Genomic DNA, 18766 nt, shown 5'->3' on the forward strand with positions numbered 1-18766 from the left:
AGCGGCTGAACTTTGCTCTTTCACGGGAGGCGGGGAGAAAGCCGGGGGGCTCGGTGGAGCGGGGTCCCCTCGGACCCGGACCCAGGCTGGGCTGCATGCAGCGGCGGCGGGGCCCGTAGGGGTGAGGGCGGGCAGCGCCTCCTCCTCCTTCTCCTCCTCCTCCTCCTCCGCTGCCTTCCTCCCTCGCCGGTGCCGCGGAGCGGAGCCGCCAGCGGGGGGGCGGGCGGAGCGGCGGCCCCCGCATCCCGGCGGGGGCGCGGCGGAGAGGGGGGGGATGAGCCGCGCCCTGCCCCACTCCCACAAAGTTTCCGCGGCCCCCCCTCCTCGTTAACAAGGAGGGGAAGAGGGAGCCCTGGGGTAAGAGGGAGAAACAAACAAACAAAAAAAAAAACAACATAAAAAGACCAAACCGCCAGCCCCCCACCCCCGGAAAAAAAAAAACCAAAAAAAAAAAAAAAAAAACCAAAAAAAAAAAAAAACCAAACCAACTTGCTGAACTGGTTGCGGGAGGCGGCGCGCGGCGGGCCCCTCTCCATGCGGCGGCGGGGCGGGCGCTGAGCCCCCGGGGCCGCGGAGCCATGGCCATGGTGACCGGGGGCTGGGGTGAGCCCAACGGCGGTGGCGGCGGGGAGGAGGCGGCGTTGTCCCCGGCGGGCGGCGGCAGCGACGCGGAGCACGGCGAGGAGGAGCGGGCCGGGGCGGCGGTGGACTGCGTGGTGTGCGGGGACAAGTCCAGCGGGAAGCACTACGGGGTCTTCACCTGCGAGGGCTGCAAGAGCTTCTTCAAGAGGAGCATCCGTAGGAACCTCAGCTACACCTGCAGGTAGGGACAGAGGGAGACCCCAGGGGAAGCAGGGGGGTGAAACCTGGCCCGGGTGCAGCTCCAGGGGTGGCCCCCAGGACGAGTTGTCCAGTGGCCCTCAGTGCTTGGTGGCCCCAGTACAGGTTGCCCAGTGTGCCTCGGTGCAGGTCACCCCATGGAGGCTCCCCAGCACAGGCCCAGTGGCCATCCCTGCAGGGTCCCCGATGCAGGCTCTCCATACAAGTCGCCAGTGGCCCTCAGTGCAGGCTCCTCGTGGCCCCCAGTGCAGCTCCCCGGTGGCCCCAATGCATGTTGCCCGGTGGCCCCTGGAGCAAGGCTCCACCGTACAGGTTGCCTGGTGGCCTCCGGTGCAGATTGCCCAGTGGATCCTGGTGCAAGTCCCCAGTGGTCCCCGGTGCAGATTGCCCACTGGACCCTGGTGCAAGTCCCCAGTGGCCCCCAGTACAGGTTGCCAAGTGGCCCCCGGTACAGGTCACCAGCCTGGCTCTACAGTAGCCGCCATCCAACTCTATGCTGGCCTTGCCTTAACTCTGCGCTTGCAGCACTGTTGGGGTCCCCTGCTGTGGCATGGGGGTCCCTCCGTGCTGTGCACCCCATGTCAGCCGCCCTCCTGCCCCCAGAGGAGTGGCTGCCCTGCCCCTGGACCATGTGGCGCAGCTGGCATCCTGCTCCTCATCATTGCCCGGCTCTGCTCTGGCATTAATTGCCGTTCCGGGCTAATGCCTGGCTCTGAGTCACTTCGGTCACGGCTGCTCTGCCCGGGAGAAAGCACCAGTGTGGCAGCCGGTATAATTTTAACCGGAGGTGTCAACACAGCCTGGTGCGCTGTGGGCTCTGAGCCAGTGAAGACGCCAGGGAGAGGGGCTGCAGCCCCCGTGCAGGTCTAGGCTCCCCAGCAGGACCAGGATCAGACCCCCCCAAAGTTTGGAGCTGCAAATAACTCCAGAGTTTCTGTCAGGCTCGGAACCATCGGCAGGCTGGCTGGCATATAGCGGGGACCCCCGGCTCTGGGCTGTGCCCGAGGAGGTCAATGTCTACACGGGGGCTTGCTCGCAGGTCCGGATCCACATGCGGATGCTTCCGGCAGCCTCCGCTAAACCGACAAGGGTGGCACCCGCATCCCGGCTGTGAGTGCCCCACTTTCTCCCTGCCCTAGAGAAACCGGCGTTATCGAGCTTCCTTTTGCGATGCTGAGATGGGAGGTGAAAGGGCAGCGCGAATGCCGTGGCAGGAGCCGTCTCTGAGCAGCTTTGCTCTTGTTTGGGCGGCCTAGATTCATCCTCTCACCCTGCGCAGCACCTCCTCTCCCGGCAGCTCCCGGCAGCAGTGCTGCTGGATCCCGGCTGACATCAGACGAAGCAGCTTGTGGCCATGGAGCGGGGCACTGGAGCTGCTGGCGTGGGGCAGGGGTCCGAGTCCCGTTGCCCCTGGTCCCGCAGTGTCCTCCTTCCCCCGTCGCCTGCTGCGGATGTGGATGCAGTGCTCTGCCTCAGTTTCCCTGTCTGATTGGTGGGCTCTGGTTGCAGGCTCGGCCGAGAGACTGCTCCGGGGTTATTGATGTGAAGATGGGGAATACATATGCCTTTTGAGAAATTCCTGGAACAAAGGAAAGGGCAAATCTGGGCTCCCCGGGAGAGGAACAGGCTCTGCATCCCAGATGCTGCCTAGGTGCAAGGTGGGGGTGATGAAGGGGCTTCGCCTGGGCTACAAGCATCCAGGATTTTATCCTTTGCTTGTCTCTAGTATCCGAGCACGTACTTCAGGTGTTTGGTGTTTTTTTTCCCCTTCTTTGGTGCAATAGAAAAATGTTGGTTTTCCAAGCAGGGAGTAAAGTGTTGGAGGGGCTGGGAACAATGCTCCCCCGGCAGCCCTGGCATCGGCTTTGTTCGAGGAGTCAAAAGCAGCATCCAGCCAAGATTGCTCTAATTTGAATATTAAAAGTGAGTTGGATTCAGTTTAGTTCTTGCACTAAATAATTACATGTTCTAATTACATAATTAGCACAGTATACGCCTTTTGTATTCTCACGATTTCCCAGGTCGCTGCAGCCCAGCAGTTGGGAAACTCGCTCCAAGCTGCTGGTGGGAGCCAGGGTGATTTTGGGGTTTTCCTGGTGCCGGGGCCACGAGGCCACGGTGAGGGTCAGCCAGGTTTGGCCAGGAGGTTCAGCCACAGCGCAGGTGGCTGATGAAGATGTCACCTGACGTTTTGATGAGTGATGGCTTCTCCCCTGGAATAACTTTTTATCAGCAACACGTTTTGAGATGTGCTAAGAGCAGCGGTGATGTTCGGGGTGAATTAATTCCGGTTTGAGCGTGGTGGGAATCCCTGCCTGTCTCGCCTCTGGAGTCGTGTAGGGACGAGGAGATTCGTGTCAGGATTCCCAGGCAGAGCCAAGCTGCTGCTGGACGCTGGCACACCCCGGCCTTGCCTCCTGCTTCAAATGCCATAATTTATCACAATTTTGCTGATAAACCCCTTTTCCTCCCCGTTTGCTGCAGTGGCCTTCGGGCGCGATGCGAGCGCCTGGCATTGCCTGTGCCCTGCTGCGTCCCTCGGCCACACGGGGAATGTGAGCGCGAGTGAGCCCCGGGAATCGGGGCCAGGGGGGTTTGGACGCGAACGGGATCGCCTGTCCCACCGCGTTGCTCCCCACGATGCCGTAGGAGTGGAGGCTGGCGGCTGGCTTGGTGGTGGCTGCTGCCCCGCCGCGTGGTGCAGGGGCTACCTGGTGCCCATGGCTCGTTGCCTGGGTCAGGACCCATGCACCAAGGGGGCGAGGCATCCCTCTGAGCAGTACAGGCTCCGCGCTGGGGCTGCGGGAGCCGCTGGGTTTTGCTTTGCCACGCTCGCGATGTCCAGTCGAGGCCAGACCGGCGCGCTGAGGATGCGGGGCCGTGCCACCGCTGTGGGGAACGCCAGCAGACGCTCGGTGCCCGAGAGGCCACGGGCGCAGCACCACAGTGCATAGGAAATATTTGAAATTCCTCGCGCGTCTGGTGAGAAGGCTGGGGGCTGCTCCACTGCCTCCCTCCACATCCTGGGACACGGAGTGTCGTTCCCTGGTGTCCCTGAGGGTGGGAGCCCCACACCCCGGGGGTCCCTCCAGCTTTCCTACAGCCCTGGGTATTGCCGGTGAGGCAAACTGGCAGCCTCTGCACTAGGAAATCGCCATTTCCACAGCATCTGGGAGTGCCCGTGGCTGCACGCCAGGGCTGGCATGGCACAGCCATGGCCGGTGTGGAGGGGGCCGCACTCAGAGGGCCGCGGGGGTGATGGGGAGGTGGGTGACATAGCAGCTCAGCGGGGCGCGGGGACCCTCAGCAGTATCGCGTCGCTCTGACCCGGCACCTCATCTGCCCACTCCTGCCCACAGGTCCAACCGTGACTGCCAGATCGACCAGCACCACCGCAACCAATGCCAATACTGCCGCCTGAAGAAGTGTTTCCGCGTGGGGATGAGGAAGGAAGGTAATGCTGATGCCTCAGGGGTGGAGATGGGTCCTGAGGGGTTCCAGTGAACCCCACTGCTGCGGCATGGGGCCTGCTCTGCTCTCGGTGCTGCCGGTGCCTGTTGCACTCTTGCTGCAGCTGGGCACTCTCTCACCTCTCCGGGAACCCTGTTTGCATTTGCTTTTTTTTTTCCTCCTTGAATCACCCTCAGCGCAGGCAGCGCGGGTGATGATTGTTTGTAAAAGCCAGAGCTGTTAGCCGATAAGGCCGTGGTGCCTCTGGCACGGTGGAGGTCAACTGGGACGGGCAAATCCCAAATTCTGCTTGCCCCCTGTCGCCTGAGGGAGTGCGAACCCCAACAGCTCCCCAGGCTGCTGTGAAAACGGGACGCAGGGTTTAACCCCACATCTCAGGGTGGGGCGGTGCCAAGGTACACACAGCAATGGAGGAGCCAGGGGTTCGGCACAGGCTCTGCCACGGTGCCGGGGCTGCTTGGCAGCAGGTGGCACGAACGCGAGGAGCAATGTGGGGAAGGATACTGGAAGCAGGACAGTAATTCCCTCTTTTCTGGAGGAGTTGAGATGGCATTATTGCCACTTAGCATGATTTAGAGCTCTCATTTAAGTGGTTCATGAACAGCTCATAAATTAATTACTAGGACTGAGCAAATAGTGGGTGCTAATGGGAGCAGGGAGGGTTGAAAAATGGCTCTCCCTGAATACAATTAGGAGGGGGCGTGTCCCTGGGTAAATGATGCTTACAAGGTGGACGTTTTATTTGCAAATAAATGAGTGCCGCGGTGCGATGACCTTGGGTAGCGATTACCCCGTTCTGCGGCAGCCAGCACGGGGCAAGAGGTTGTGATGCTGGTGAGAGACTGTGGTACTGGCGAGGCACCTGCTCCAGCATGGCACGGCTGGAGCTGTGGCTGCTCCTGCGCTGGGTCCTTGTGGAGGAAGAGGTGGCATGGGCACTGTTGGAGGCCACGGTCAAGCACCTGGAAGCCGCTTGTTGTTCCTTGGCGTGGCAGGATTCATCCCTGTGGGGGATGCCGGGATGCTGGGTGGGGAGGAGGAGCATCCCACGGGGCAGAGGGACCCCTGCATCCCCCCTGGAAGCAGGATAGGGGAAGCAGCAGAGCGCAGAAGCGGGCAGATACCTTCTCTCCTTCCCTCTCCTGCAGCCGTGCAGCGGGGCCGGATCCCCCCCACCCACTCCAGCACCAGCCCCAACACCATACCAAGCGGGGAATATTTCAACGGGCAACCTGTGTCAGAGCTCATCTCACAGCTGCTGCGGGCTGAGCCCTACCCTGCCGCCCGCTACGGCTCGCAGTACGCACAGCAGGGCAGCATCATGGGCATCGACAACATCTGCGAGCTGGCTGCCCGCCTCCTCTTCAGCACAGTGGAATGGGCCCGGAACATCCCTTTTTTCCCCGAGCTGCCCGTCTCCGACCAAGTAGCCCTGCTACGGCTCAGCTGGAGCGAGCTCTTCGTCCTCAACGCAGCGCAGTCGGCGCTGCCCCTGCACATGGCCCCGTTGCTGGCTGCTGCTGGTTTCCACGCCTCCCCCATGTCGGCCGACCGCGTCGTCTCCTTCATGGACCAGATCCGCATCTTCCAGGATCAGGTGGAGAAGCTCAACCGGCTCCAGGTGGACTCAGCCGAGTACAGCTGCCTCAAGGCCATCGCGCTCTTCACGCCGGGTAGGTTGGCGACACGACAGGGCTCTGCCTCACAGAGCCCTGAGCCACGGCCCCCCGCCAGGGAGCATCTTCCCCCCACATTTCGCTCGGGGTTTGGGGTCCAGAGAGCATTGCGTGGGTCTTGGGGGAGATCGTGGAGCATCCTCGTGCCCTGGCACTTCTCCGCCATGGTTTGCAGCATCCCGGATTGTCCATCTGCACGCGGGGCTGAGGATCCCCGGGGCCATGGGCACAAGACCCCCAATTACACAAAATACCCTCCGCGCACCAAGGGGTCTTGGGGAGCCCCGTCCCTTGGTCCGTCTGGGTTCATCTCATGCTGCAGAGGTGCCCGGTCCTTCCTAGCTGGAGTGGTCCAAGCCGTGGGCTTGCACCGTGCTGCAGCTGGCTGCATCCCGAATTCAGCGAGGAGAGCAGCCAGGCAGGAGTGTGGCTGGTCGGAGGGGAAACTGGGGTGAGTGGGGGCTCCAACCACTGACCGCTCTCCATCCCATCCCTCTCACAGATGCCTGCGGCCTCTCGGACCCGGCTCATGTGGAGAGCTTACAGGAGAAGGCACAGGTGGCCCTGACCGAGTACGTCCGCTCACAGTACCCCTCGCAGCCCCAGCGCTTTGGCCGGCTCCTGCTGCGGCTGCCAGCTCTCCGGGCTGTGCCAGCTGCCCTCATCTCCCAGCTTTTCTTCATGAGGCTGGTGGGGAAGACTCCCATCGAAACACTAATCAGGGACATGCTGCTGTCTGGGAGCACCTTCAACTGGCCCTACGGGACAGGGCAGTAGGGGATGGAGCCTCTCCCTCTCCAGGGACCCCCGGCAGCCAGATCTGGATCCCCTCCAGCGCTCTGAGAAGGCACCGTCCCTGGCGAGCCCCTAACTGTAGCTTGTCTGTCTGCCGCAGCTTCCCCCTCTGGAAGCGGCAGGGTCGCGACATTGTCCTCCTACACCCGAAGGTACTGATTGTGCCGCTGCTGTTGGACACCAAACTTTTTTGTACCTTCCCCGTGAAGCGGAGCTCCCTGCACCCCTCCAGTCTCCCCTCAGGGACCTGGGAGCATCCCTGGGGCTGGTCCTTTGGCTCTGTCCTGGTGTTGCAGCTGCACTGGAACCCCGGGGAAGGAGACACCGTCCTCTGGTTGCCCCTCCAAATCGGAATTTCTGATGGCAGGAGGCTCGGACAGGAGGCGATGGGGTGTGGGGGGTGCCCCCCGACTGCACAGAGCACTCCTTTGCAAGGGTCCTGCTGTGGAACCCCCTGCCTCTGCCCCCCCACTCCAAGTCCTGGCAATTATAAAGAAAGGGTCATTTTTAAAGCCCCTTTGTGCCCTGCCCCTGTATCCAGCCTCAACTTAAGCGATGAGTAGGGGCTAGCCCCTTTTCTTTTTGGGGGCCTGAACTGTCCTAGCCCCGTCCCTGCAGTTTCCACTGAAAGCATCTCCACTGTCAGGGCACAGGGAGGGTGTATGCAGGGGTTACTGTGGAAGGGGGGGTGGGGTTATATGGGCACCATGCAGGGTTGCAAACCAAACAAGGTGTTGTGGGGTTTTTTTTTTTTGGGGTTTTTTTTTTTTTTGGGTGCTGCACAGCACCCAGCATCCAGCCCAGCCCACTTTTTTTTTTTTAAAGACAGATCTGTGGGAGAGGGACGCTGAAGGGGACCAGAATCTGGCTGGAAGGGATTCCCCCCGATTCTGCTGGGGGAGGTCTTTGTCCCTTGCAGAGGAAGGGACACATGGTGGGGCAGAGCCAACTTGGAGGGATGGGGGGATGGCCGGTGGCCGGGACCGCTGGCGTGGGGTTGGAGGCCACCGAGCATCCCCCAGGCTCTGCTTCTCAGGGGTACCCACCGTGCAAACAGAGGCAAGATTAGCCAGGGATTTGTCATTTAGATTGGTTCACTGCAAATATAATCCTTGTTCAATGATACTAAACAAATTAACTGAAGTCAATAATAATAAAAAAAAAATAAAATAAAATAAAAAAAAAAAAGATTTTTCTCACAACTGCAGGGATCTGCTGTGAGCAGGGAAAAGGGGGGGGGGGGGGGGGGGGGGTCAGGGCTGATCCTGCAGCAATGCTGAAGTCCACCCTAAGGTGATTAGGGAGATGAAGCAGAGGGGGCAATATCCCCCCCCCCCAAGAATTAAGCCCCTCTAAAAGACACCTAAAATTGAATGGGGGTTTTGGAAATCCTGGGGATTTGGGTGGGGGGGGTGGTTCCTGCATGATGGTCGCCAGTGTCCCTCAGGAATAAATCCTGTTGCCTGCGGTATGCTGGGGAAGAAGTGGATCAGCGGCACAAAGTGGAGGCAAGAGCCAGCGCAGAGGTTTGTGCCTCATCTTTAGGGAGCAAAGTAGGGATTTGGGGTCCTGCCCCCCCCCCCCCAAGGTGAGGGGCTTTGGGGTTCCCCCAGGATGGAGGGTATTTGGGGGCTCCCCCCCATCAGGAAGGGGCTGGGAGTGGGTTGGATGCTGTGTTTGTGGGGCTGGGATTCTGATGCGGCTGGACGAGCCTTGCGGGGGGTGCAGGGGTGCTGGTGTGGGGTCCGGGCAGCACTGAGGGGGTTGCTCGAGGTGGGAGAGGGTGGGGGGGACTCTGCCCTGGGGTGAGGGTGCAGGAGCCATGCACCCCACTCAGGGCAGGATCCATGCGGCCTCTTTCCCATCAACACTGATTTAAAATCAACAGATACAGTTTATTTACTTTAAAAAAAAAAAAAAAAAAAATGAAAAATGACACAGTTTCAGCCAGTGCCGTGTAAAAGATCAACCTTGCCCCGGGCTGCTCCGCAAAGCACAGCCCCAGGGCCGGGGGCTCAGGGGGGGTGCAGGGCTCTCCTCCGGCCAGAGTACATCTCAGTGCCCGGACCCCACAGGGTCGGCCGGGGGCTGCAGACCCTCAACCCTATTTACAGCAGCGGTAGGGGACCTGCAGCCTCTGGCACTGTCACAGCAGCGTGGCTTTGAATCTTGGCTTTGGTTTTGGTTTTTTTGTTTGTTTGTTTGTTTGTTGGTGGTTTTTTTTTCATATATATATATATATATATACAAACAAAAGGTACAAAATGCACCAAAGTCTTTGAAGGAGGGGCAGGGAGTGGGGGAGCCCCTCGTGCCCATCCTGCCGCGGTGGGGGGCTGTGGGCGGAACACAGGCTACCCCCGCACCTTGTCGTAGTCGCTCACCATCCTCTTGATGTGGAAGAGTTTGTTGCGCAGGGTTTTGGTCTCCAGCTTCTTCGTCTGGTAGTCGGGGCTCTGAAAGGCAGCACAGGAGTGGCCTCAGGCCTCAGCTGAGGGGGCTGTGGGGAGGGGGCAGCATTTCCAAGGTGCCCCCCCTTCCCCCCCCCCGCCCAGTGCATCACACCAGCGCAGCCTCACTGCAACTGGAAACAGAGACCGGCCGCACGCTCACCCGCTTTAGGTCCTTCAGCCTGTTGTACTCCTCTGCGATGGCCTGTGAGGGAATGGGTGGTGGGGAGGAGGGGTCATGAGCGGCCAGCCCCACAGCCAGGGGGTCACAGGGGTGGGTGTCCCATGGGGACGAGCAACGACTTGCATCCCACAGCATCCCCCATGCCCCGCAGCATCCCCACGGCCCTGCAGCGTCCGCACGGCCCCGCAGCCTCCTCCACGGCAGCCCCACAGTCCCCACAGAGCCCTGACCTGGTACTGGGGACTGTCCTCAGAGATGCTGTCGAGCTGCTTGCTGAGCTGGTTGAGGCGGTCATTGACGCAGTCCATCTCGGCACAGAGCTGCTTGTAGCGCTTCAGGTCAGTGTCGAACTCCTGCTTGTACTTCTGGCGGGTGCTGTCCGAGGCGATGGGAGGGTAGAGGCTGCAGGAGAGGGGCAGGGTCAGGCCCTGGAGAGGGGGCTCTGGGGGCAAGGTTGAGGCTGCCAGGGGTGTCCCCCCCCTCACCTGGCCCACTGGTCCTGGTCCCGCTCGTCACCAGACTCCACGGCCGTGGTGTAGTCGGTCTCATACTGCGACTCGTCCAGCTCGGGGTTGCGCCGCCGGCGGCGGCCGCGGCGGGCAGGGTGCTTGGTGGGCTGCTCCCTCATCTTCTCCTCTGCTGGGCTGACCACTCGGTCCGGCTGGTCACTATGAGGGACAGGGGGACATCAGCCAGCTCAGTGCAGGGAGGGGGACGGGTGTCCCGGGACCCCTCCAGCCTTTCCACCCCCCTGCCTGGCCACTCACTCCCGGCCGCCGTAGGTCCCGGAGGGGTAGTACTCATCCTGGGGTGGGTAGCTGTAGGAGGGTGGGCTGTAGGGTGGCGCAGCGATGGGGCTCGTTGGCTTCTCCGAGTAGGCGAGCGTGGCCGTCTCATCCTGCATGCTGGCTCCGTTTGCCACGTTCTTCACCTGGGGCAGGGAGAGGCTCTCAGCCGCACACCGCGATGGCGGGGATGCTCACTCACCCTGGACCGTGGCCCCAGGGACACTGGTCTCCATCCCATGGGGTGGGAGACACACTGAAGCAGCAGCTGCAGTCCTGCCTGTGGTCCCGACAGGGATGGGGATGAGCCCTGGCCGACATCCCATACGGCTACAGAGAGGAGAGGGGGAGGTGCCAGGGATGGGGGAGCCCCCACGGGCGGTTTGGGGAAGGGGCGAGGCTGCAGGACGCACTCTGGAGAAGGACCCACAGACCCCAGTGGCACAGAGGGCAACGTCACCCGTGGGGTCTCACTCGGAGACAAGATGGATGAGAGGGAGGAGGCTACATGCTCGCCCTGTCCACCATCCCCCCCTCCCCAGACCCTCACCCCAGCAAGGTCAGGGCTCCCGAAGGACGTGGGGCGTACGTCTGTCCCTCCCTCCCACTTCCTTCCCGGCCTTTGTGGGTTGTTTGTGCCGGAAGCTGGGCCCTGCCCAGGATGGCGGCCCTGGGGACAGCAGCTGCAAGTTCCGGCCGGCCAAGTCAATTCCTCCGGTGCTTTCCCCCCAGCTAATGAAGATACGGTTAATTGGGGGCTGCCAGGTGAGGGGGCTGGTGCAGGGACAGTTACATCCCTGTCCCGTGCCAGGATGGAGGGCACAGCTCACGTCTGCTCAAAGGTCACCCCGTTTTATCTCGGTCCCAGCTATAAACTGGGAACGAGATGTCCCAAGAGGGTTTCACACCCTGGTACCTCCCCACCACTGCATTTCCACTGAGTGGAGATGCATCAACTGTGGGCGACTCCCAGGCGGTGGCTGGAGCCGGGACCCCCCTCAAGGGGTAGGTGAGGGTGAGGGGGAGCCCCAGTCCTGGACCCCCAGCCAGCCCAGCCCCCAGTGGGCCAGGAAATGCTTTACAAGGGAAGGACTTCTAACGAAAATAAATAAACCAGAACAAAGGTATTTCTGCTAAATGAAAAATAAATATTGGAGCAACACACAGAACGAGGCATGGGGACACAGGCACGGAGCGGAGCCGGGCTTTCCAGGGCTTGAGAGCAACTGTTGTGCTCGGCACTGAAAGTCTGGGCCAAACATGACGAACATTCCAGTGCAGAGGCCTGTTCTGGAGAAGCCCTGGGCTGCCCCAGTCACACAGGGATGGGGCCCCTGCCCACCATCCCAGCTCCCGGGGGCGCCTGGGCAGCACCCCGGGGTGGACTGCAAAAGCTCCTTCTCGTGGGATGCTGCAGGATTCCCACACCCCTCCCCAGGCACTGGCTCTTGCAGAGACGTTGGCTCAGGCATCTCTGAGCGAAGGGCAGGAGGGGCACGTCCTGCCATCTTCCTGGGGCCCAGGCTGCAGGGCACCCCTCAATCCAGGGGAGACATGACCTGGTGTCACAGCCCTGGTCAGCACCGGGCTTGTTCGAAGCCCGAACGGTGCCAGTTCGGTTACGGCAAAGCCCTCAGCTCTCCGTGCCACAGCGGGGTGGCGCAGCCCCCACGGAGCTGAGTTAATCATTGCCAAGATGGAAATTAAATGGCATCGATGGGCAATGTCTCACGGCGGGTGTTGCCGAGCACGGGGCAAGCAAAGGGGAGAGGACCTGCAGCTTCAGCCCTCCTGGTGCCCACCCCATCCGATCCCACCCTGTTTGTCTTTCAGGGAGTCTGAGACCAGTTCGCCCAGCTCAGCACCCTGTGCAAAGCCTCGCGGGTGCTGGGGCATGGTACTGGCTGGCAAAAGCTACAGTGCCTAAACAAAGTGACCGGGAGGGAGTCAGGCACAGCGCTGCACCAGTAGTGATAACGCCGCACCCCGGGAGCTGCCTGCTGTGGTGCGCAAACACACCTGGACCAGGGCAGCAGAAAGAGGATCTTGGCACCAAGCCCTGGCTGGGTTCGGCACAGCCCTGGTGCCAGGAAGGACCCTGGGGTTCCCACGAAGCCCCCTGCGCTCGCCCTGGAGCATCCAGCCCCGCTGATAAAGGGCAAGCAGGGAGGATGCTCGGGGGGAGGCGGTGGGAGATGCCCCTTCCCACCCCGCCCCGGGCACCCACCCGGCACCCCAAGCCCACGCTCGGACTCACCCACTCCTCCACGTTGGGACCCTCCTGGGTCACCGGCACCTTGTCCCAGTAGATGTTTGGTTTCCCGTACTTCCAGATCTTGCTCCGCGTCTTGTGGGCGAAGAAGCAGATGAGGCAGAGCAGGATAACGATGAGGAACCCACAGACGATTGCCACGGCCTGGAGGGGTGGAGGGAGGGGGCTCTCAGGGTTGGGGGTCCCACGGGGCTGCAGAGACCCCATCCAGGGGGGTTGTTCCCCTTACGCCCCGACATTGGACTCCCACCACGCAGGGGCAGAGGGGCACACATGAGCCAGGATGGAGCCTATCAGGGGTTCAAGAGCGTTTGGGGCCAGCTCAAGCAATGGGAGGGGTTTGATTTTCCCACAGGGACGGAACCATTTTGGGGCTCGGGGAGCGGCAGTGAGCTGGCACCCTCTGTGCAGCACCCTGAGCCCACTGGCGGCTCCCGCACTATGCAGCCAGGTGCGTGCCCGGGTGGTTTTCCGGGAGCCGGATTCCTGCAGCTGTGCTGAAATGGAGGCCGGGTGAGGACAGATTAGGCCACGCTTGGCCTTTGCATCGAGCAGGCGTTGCGCAGGAATGCAGCACAGCCAGCCTGGCCGGATGGGAACCGGCAGCACCAGCCCCAGCCCCATGCAGCATCCCTGCCGGCCCCAGCTGAAACTGGGGTGGCCAGACTTTGTTCTGAAGGCCCTGGCTGTCCCACTAACCTTGTTGGGCTCCCGTGAGCCAGGCTGGCAGCATCGCGGGTGCTCGGGGGGGAGCCGGCACCCTTTACCCTGCACCCATCCTGGCACGCGCAGCCTGCCCCTGCCCCAACCTTGTTCAAACACTTTTACAGCCGGGGAGACCAAAGTACCAGATACTGGGTCCGCACTGGGATGACGGCCTCCCATCCCCTCCCCGAAACTCGCAGGCAGTCAGCTGGCCCCAGTTCCTTCTGGGAAACAGCCAGGCTGTGATCCAGCACTGGCAGCCACGAAACAGCAACTGGTACCACCAAAACCACGAAAGACAGAGGGGAAAATGGGCAGGACGTGCGGTCGCTGACCTTCTCCGTCCGGTGCCACCCTTGCTTGGCATCGCCTTTGAAGTGGAGTGAGGGGCCCGCGCTGCCAGTTTGGCTCAAAGCTGGGGCGGGGGGGGGTCTGGCCAGAGCTGGGGTGCACCCTCACCTCCTGGGGGTCCACAGTGCAGTAGTGGTAGAGGTACTGGTTCAGGTAGGTGCTGCTGCCGTACATCTGGCTGCACATGGTCAGCAAGGGGTTGTAGTAGTAGCTGCCGGTCATCTGCGCCTGGGGGTTGACCCCCACGACGTAGACAATGGAGGCGATGAGCATGACGAAGGCCAGCAAGGCGCAGACCACGATGACCACCAGGTAGAAGCGACGGGAGCGGGAGCCACTGGATTTGCTGATGCTGGCGACAAAGAGCCCCAGCTGGGCCAGGAAGCAGAGCACGGCCATAGCGATCATGAAGCCGTTGGCTGCCCGTGGGTTGGTGACCCCGCCATAGTAACTCCCATAACCGTAGCCGTAGTTCAACCCACTGCCATAGTAGCCGGAGCCATAGAAGCCCCCCAGCCCGTTGCCGTAAGCCCCCCCGAAGCCATAGCCGTACTCCCAGGCCAGGGTGGAGGCCACACAGGCAAAGATGGCGATGCAGAGCAGGATGACCACAGCCTCCAGAATCCTCACCACACCGGGCGGCGAGGTCCACTTGTAGAAGTGTTGCGGCACGTCCTCGATGTAGTAGGAGCCCGGCGGGGGTGAGCGGGTGCCATAGTCATAGCCGTAATCGCCCGCGGGCGAGCCGTAGCCCATGGGGGGGCCGTCATAGGACTTCTTGCTGAACATGGAGGCGGTGGGATCCAGAGGACAGAGAGCCTAGCGGGGAGACAGATGGAGCCGTTGGAAACAAGGCGGCACTGCCGAGTTTCTATGTCTCTGCCCGGCCTGGCCGGGAACTTTGGTCTCCGGGCACCGTCAACAACCGCCCGCCCATGCTCAATGCCACCAGAGTCACTCACAGGGAAACCGAGGCACGGGGAGAAGAAGTGACTCACCGAGCTTCTCCCAGCAAACGCCGCCAGGTCACGCCCCAGTACAGCCCCACGCACGAGACCCTGCCACGCTGGCCCCAGCCCCCCCCAGCCCACCTGACCGTGGACACCAGACACCATCTGAATTAATCGGATTGTTTAAATTCTAATTAAAACAGAAAACTTCTTACCCAAGGTTAGCGCTAACCCCGAGGGTTTCTCTGTGAGCAGATTTGGCTGGATTAATAAAAAAAAAAGTAATAATACAGGGCACATTAGCAACACCACCAATCATTTTTCAAAAATCCGGTATTTTCTAAAAGTTGATGTGGAGACCCCCTCAGCCCAGAGACCCCTCTGGCCTGCAGTGGGGAGCACCATGGGGGAAACCCAAACCCTCGTGGGAAACCCAACCCGGCTGCTCGCTGCGGGCGGTGCCAGGATCAGGCCCCTGGGGGGGTTGGGCTGGCACCCCTTGATCTGCAGCAAGGGTGGGCATCGGGGGTCTGGGGTCCCGGAGATGCCCACGGGGGTCCGGGGCAGCACCCCCCCCGGGGTGCCCAAGCCTCAGGGGGTCCCGATCTCCCCGTAAATCCCCAAACCCACCGATCCCGGGCAGGTGAACCCCCGGGATTACGGTCTGAATCCCTCCCCATCCCACCGGAGAGCCCCTCCCCGAGCGGGGCTGAGGAGGGGCGGGGGGGGGGGTGTCAGGCTCCCGGAGCCGCAACCGGAGCGCGGCGACCCGTTGGGGAGGACATAGGACCAGGGGCTCCCCGCTGGGGGGGGGGGGGGGCGGTGAGGACCCCAGTGGGGACAGTGGTGAAGGGGGGACCCTAGTATCGCTTGGGAGCTCAGGGCCGGTGGGGCGGCGGTGACGGTCGAACCGCCCCCCCCCCACACGCGTGGCGGGGACCCCCCCGGTGCGGCCCTCCCCCACGTACCGGTAGTTTGCTTGCCCCTCCCGGTGGCGGTGCCGGTGCTCGGGGGTCCCGTCCGGCACAGATCCGCTCACCTGTCCGCACCCCCGCCTCCTCCTTCACCTTAAAATGGCAGCCGGTCGCGGCTGGAGCGGGCTCGGCCCCAGCTTCCGCCTCCGGGAGAGGTGGGATAGGGCGGGGAGGGGGGCGCCGGTGCCACCTCCTTCCCTGGGGCGACTCCGTCCCGCTTAAACTGGTGGGGGTGAAATATGAGAGAGCCCGGAGCTTGGCGGGCGGGGGGCACCTCAGCTGGGGTCCCTCAAGGACTTCGGGGTGGGGTCTCTGCTCTGCGCCCCCCGCCCTCCTCCGTTGTTTTCCCGTCCCACGAGTGCTTGGGTGGGATGTGTGGGTGGCCCCCCACCCCAGGACGCGCATTAAGACCCCCCCACTTCTCCAGAAAACATCACCGTGTTTTATTAAACAAAGTTCTGGGCTCTTCTTGCACCTGCACCCTTCACGGTCTGGCACCCACACAGGGACAGGCATCACCCATGCGGGGACAGGCAGCATCCACCCAGCACCCGGGGGGACCCAAAAGACCCCCAGCCCCCAGCATCCCGAGGACCCCACGGGTTTGCTCTCTGTCCCCAGGTGGGCACAGCAGCTGGGTGGGCAGCAGGTGCATACCTGTGGCATCGTCACCCCCTCCCCAGCACCGTGGGTGTCCCCCCCCACCACGACCCGGGGGGGTCATGGTCCCACGGCGGCGGTGGCGGCCGGGTGCGCAGGCTCAGGAGCAGAGGGTGCTGGTACAGCCATCGTGGGCGTCACAGTCGTACTCCTGGATCCGCGCCTTGATGTGCGTCAGCTTCTTCTTCAGGTATTCGCAGCGCCGCTGCTTCTCCAGGAAGGCCAAATCCTGCTGGCCGGACTGCTCTCAGCCAGGAGGGTCCCTGCCCTGGGGACCCCCCCAAACACTGGGGGTGGGGAGAGGGACCGCAAGGAGGCCGTGGACTCCTGAGCCCTTCTCCTGCTCACCCTTTTCTTCATGTACTCGCACCAGGCATGGGCTGCCCTGCTCCCATCCTATGGGGTAGAAAGACATGTCCTGGAGCCTTGGACCCCCCCGGAGTCCCCTGCCCCAAGCACAGCCCTAACAAGGCAGCCAGAGCTAACGAGCTGGGGAGCTCAGGGGCAGCCAGCCTTGCAGCAGCGCTGCAAGGTGAAAACCTTGCCTGGGGCGTAGCTGAGAAATGCCGTTGCTCACTGATTTTCCAGCAGCTGACGGGTACCTCTCAGCCATCAGAGCCTGGGGGTCTGCACATCCCCTCCAATCCCCCCTCCAACCCATTGCAGCCCCATTCCCTGCAGAAACAGGCCCACTCATCGCACCCAATGCCGCTAGCAAGACATAAGGTGCTCGCAGCCAGCGCCTGCTGAGGGACCCACCGTCCTGCTCGTGGCCTGCCGGGTCAGCTGGCCCATGGCTGTGTCCAACACCCCGAGCCTCCGCCGTGCAGTGCGGACCTCCCCGAGCAGCTCCACGTACTCTGCCAGCTGGTCCTGGAAGACCCCCTTGTAGCCCTCCCGCTGCTGGGGGCTCCGGATGGCTGGGTATTTTCTGCAGTGTCACAAGGCCACCCTCTCCGTTGGGTGTGGCAGATCCCTGGGACACCCCGTCCCATGGTCATTCCCGTGGCAGTCACTTACACCACGTAATCCGCAACAGTGCCTGGCCGGGATGCCAGCCCGGGGGGAACAGACCCAGCCCCCAGCTTCTCCCCCTTCTCAGCGGGGGGGACCCTCCTCAGGGGTCTCCTTGCCGGCATCACCTCGTCCTCGAAGATGACGCGCCTGGCTCGGGCTGGTGGAGCCTTCAGGACACAAGGGAAGGGCATGCGGTTGCACGGGCCCATGGTGGGGGGGGAAACTGCCCGGGGTTGTCCCCAGGACAGGAGGCTGCCAGCCAGGCAGAACAGAGCCGTGAGGAAGAGGAAGATGAGAGTGGCTGCCTGCGCCCCAGCAAGGAGGGGGCCGTGGCACAGCCCTCAGCCCCCCCAGTAGCCCCGGTTGGGACTTCACAGAAGCGAAGTAGGGGCCCAACGCCTCCAGCACGGGCTGGGGGGGGGGGGGCAGCACCCCTGTGCCTGGCTCCGTACCCAGCAGCCCTGGCTCTGCAGCGGGATGGGCAGGCTCGGCCATCGGCTCCCAGCAGCTTCGGGGTGACGGGGGTCCCCCAGGTGCATCTGGCAGCTGCTCTGCTTCCCCGCCTCCAGGCTGAGCCCTGCTGGAGGAGAAGCCTCAGGATGAGCAAGGATGGGAGCAAAGGCGGCGGCGAGCTGCCATGGGGCGCAGTGCAACCAGCCCTCTCCGCGTGCCTCTGTTTCCCCATGGGGCACACTCGCAGCCTTCGCTCCCCGTCAGATTTAGACACGGCCACTGACACAGGGACCCGGTGGCTCATGTCAAGCAGACCCAGCCCCACTGTGTGACCCGTGGGCTCCGTGTCCTTCCCTCATGCCAGCTCCCCCAGGACAGCCCTGGCCCCCAGGCCCCGCCATTACCTGCCCGTCTCATGGTAGGACGCGAGGCCGGGGCTCACCGCAACATCCCTTGGCCACTGCCCGTGGCAGGCACCCACAGTTAAATATTAACAGCGCCACACCGCTCTGACGCGCTGCACAATGCCTGGCGTGGGCAGGACCCGGCCCCTGCCCCACCTTGTCCCCCTCAGCCTCCTACATTCTGCCCCGCAAGGACCCAGCACCATGCCCCGGTTTTGGGTGAGCTTCCCCCCTACCCAAACCTGCCCCCGGACCCCATCCCAACCCTCCCACTGGGCAGGGGTCCCACTGCCACGAGCAGAGAGCAACACATCCAGTTCAGCCTCCTTTAATGTGCGGCTCAGCCCCCCCCAGGCACCCCCCCCACCAAGGACCCCAGCTGGGGAGCAGGAGCGGCCCCCAGGGGTGAGGGGCCACAGGGGGGTCCCAGCAGAGGGTCCTTGCCCACCCTGCTAGCAGAGGGCTGCGCTGAATATTGCACCCAGGAATCTCCCAGCGCTTCACAATGGTCGGTACTACTGTGCCCCCCCCACCCCCCACCATTTTACAGATGGGGGAAACCGAGGCACAGAGAGGTGACGTGACTTTGCCAAGGTCACTTTGTGGTAGAGCCAGGAACAGAGCCTCCCCCTGCCCCCCCCCAAAATCCTCAACCCCTGGGGCTCAGCTCTGCTCTCACCATGGGGGTCTGCCTGCCCCGCCTCACCCCCACGCCCTCCAGGCAAGACACCAGGCGTCCCCCCCACCCTGTCTCCAGGGCAGCAGCCGCCAGACCCCCT

At 62.6% G+C, this 18766-nt stretch overlaps 3 protein-coding genes across 3 annotated transcripts; 1 reads left to right on the forward strand and 2 right to left on the reverse strand.

The window, feature by feature from the left end:
• NR2F6 (nuclear receptor subfamily 2 group F member 6) lies at positions 1-6909 on the forward strand. Its single transcript, XM_086767639.1, has 4 exons — positions 1-823; positions 4200-4294; positions 5460-5984; positions 6490-6909. The coding sequence occupies exons 1-4, from the start codon at positions 579-581 to the stop codon at positions 6762-6764; spliced, it is 1140 nt and encodes a 379-aa protein (XP_086623765.1). The 5' UTR covers positions 1-578; the 3' UTR covers positions 6765-6909.
• Positions 6910-8980: 2071 nt separating this feature from the next.
• OCLN (occludin) lies at positions 8981-16217 on the reverse strand. Its single transcript, XM_086767610.1, has 10 exons — positions 16111-16217; positions 15448-15546; positions 14695-14740; positions 13638-14348; positions 12459-12617; positions 10184-10347; positions 9902-10084; positions 9647-9818; positions 9396-9437; positions 8981-9238 (listed from the first exon to the last, which is right to left on the reverse strand). Exons 4-10 carry the CDS (start codon positions 14316-14318, stop codon positions 9137-9139), a joined length of 1503 nt encoding a protein of 500 aa, XP_086623736.1. The 5' UTR covers positions 14319-14348; positions 14695-14740; positions 15448-15546; positions 16111-16217; the 3' UTR covers positions 8981-9136.
• Positions 15873-18161, reverse strand: OCEL1 (occludin/ELL domain containing 1). The gene is made up of 5 exons (XM_086767611.1): positions 17583-18161; positions 17134-17297; positions 16873-17044; positions 16462-16509; positions 15873-16342 (listed from the first exon to the last, which is right to left on the reverse strand). Exons 1-5 carry the CDS (start codon positions 17667-17669, stop codon positions 16214-16216), a joined length of 600 nt encoding a protein of 199 aa, XP_086623737.1. The 5' UTR covers positions 17670-18161; the 3' UTR covers positions 15873-16213.
• Positions 18162-18766: the final 605 nt, after the last annotated feature.

The sequence above is a fragment of the Chlamydotis macqueenii genome, chromosome 26 (assembly GCF_036417535.1).
Source record: "Chlamydotis macqueenii isolate bChlMac1 chromosome 26, bChlMac1.mat, whole genome shotgun sequence".
NCBI classification, from domain to species: Eukaryota; Metazoa; Chordata; class Aves; order Otidiformes; family Otididae; genus Chlamydotis; species Chlamydotis macqueenii.

Coding starts and splice junctions, on each gene's coding strand:
- NR2F6 (XM_086767639.1), top strand. CDS start 579: ATGGCCATGGTGACCGGGGGCTGGGGTGAGCCCAACGGCGGTGGCGGC. Junction 4,295..5,459: donor CGTGGGGATGAGGAAGGAAG/GTAATGCTGATG, acceptor CCTCTCCTGCAG/CCGTGCAGCGGGGCCGGATC. Junction 5,985..6,489: donor CATCGCGCTCTTCACGCCGG/GTAGGTTGGCGA, acceptor TCCCTCTCACAG/ATGCCTGCGGCCTCTCGGAC.
- OCEL1 (XM_086767611.1), bottom strand. CDS start 17,669: ATGCACCTGGGGGACCCCCGTCACCCCGAAGCTGCTGGGAGCCGATGG. Junction 17,045..17,133: donor ACTGTTGCGGATTACGTGGT/GTAAGTGACTGC, acceptor GTGACACTGCAG/AAAATACCCAGCCATCCGGA. Junction 16,343..16,461: donor GCGAGTACATGAAGAAAAGG/GTGAGCAGGAGA, acceptor TCCGGCCAGCAG/GATTTGGCCTTCCTGGAGAA.
- OCLN (XM_086767610.1), bottom strand. CDS start 14,318: ATGTTCAGCAAGAAGTCCTATGACGGCCCCCCCATGGGCTACGGCTCG. Junction 10,085..10,183: donor GGGACCTACGGCGGCCGGGA/GTGAGTGGCCAG, acceptor TGTCCCTCATAG/TGACCAGCCGGACCGAGTGG. Junction 9,438..9,646: donor AGGACAGTCCCCAGTACCAG/GTCAGGGCTCTG, acceptor ATTCCCTCACAG/GCCATCGCAGAGGAGTACAA.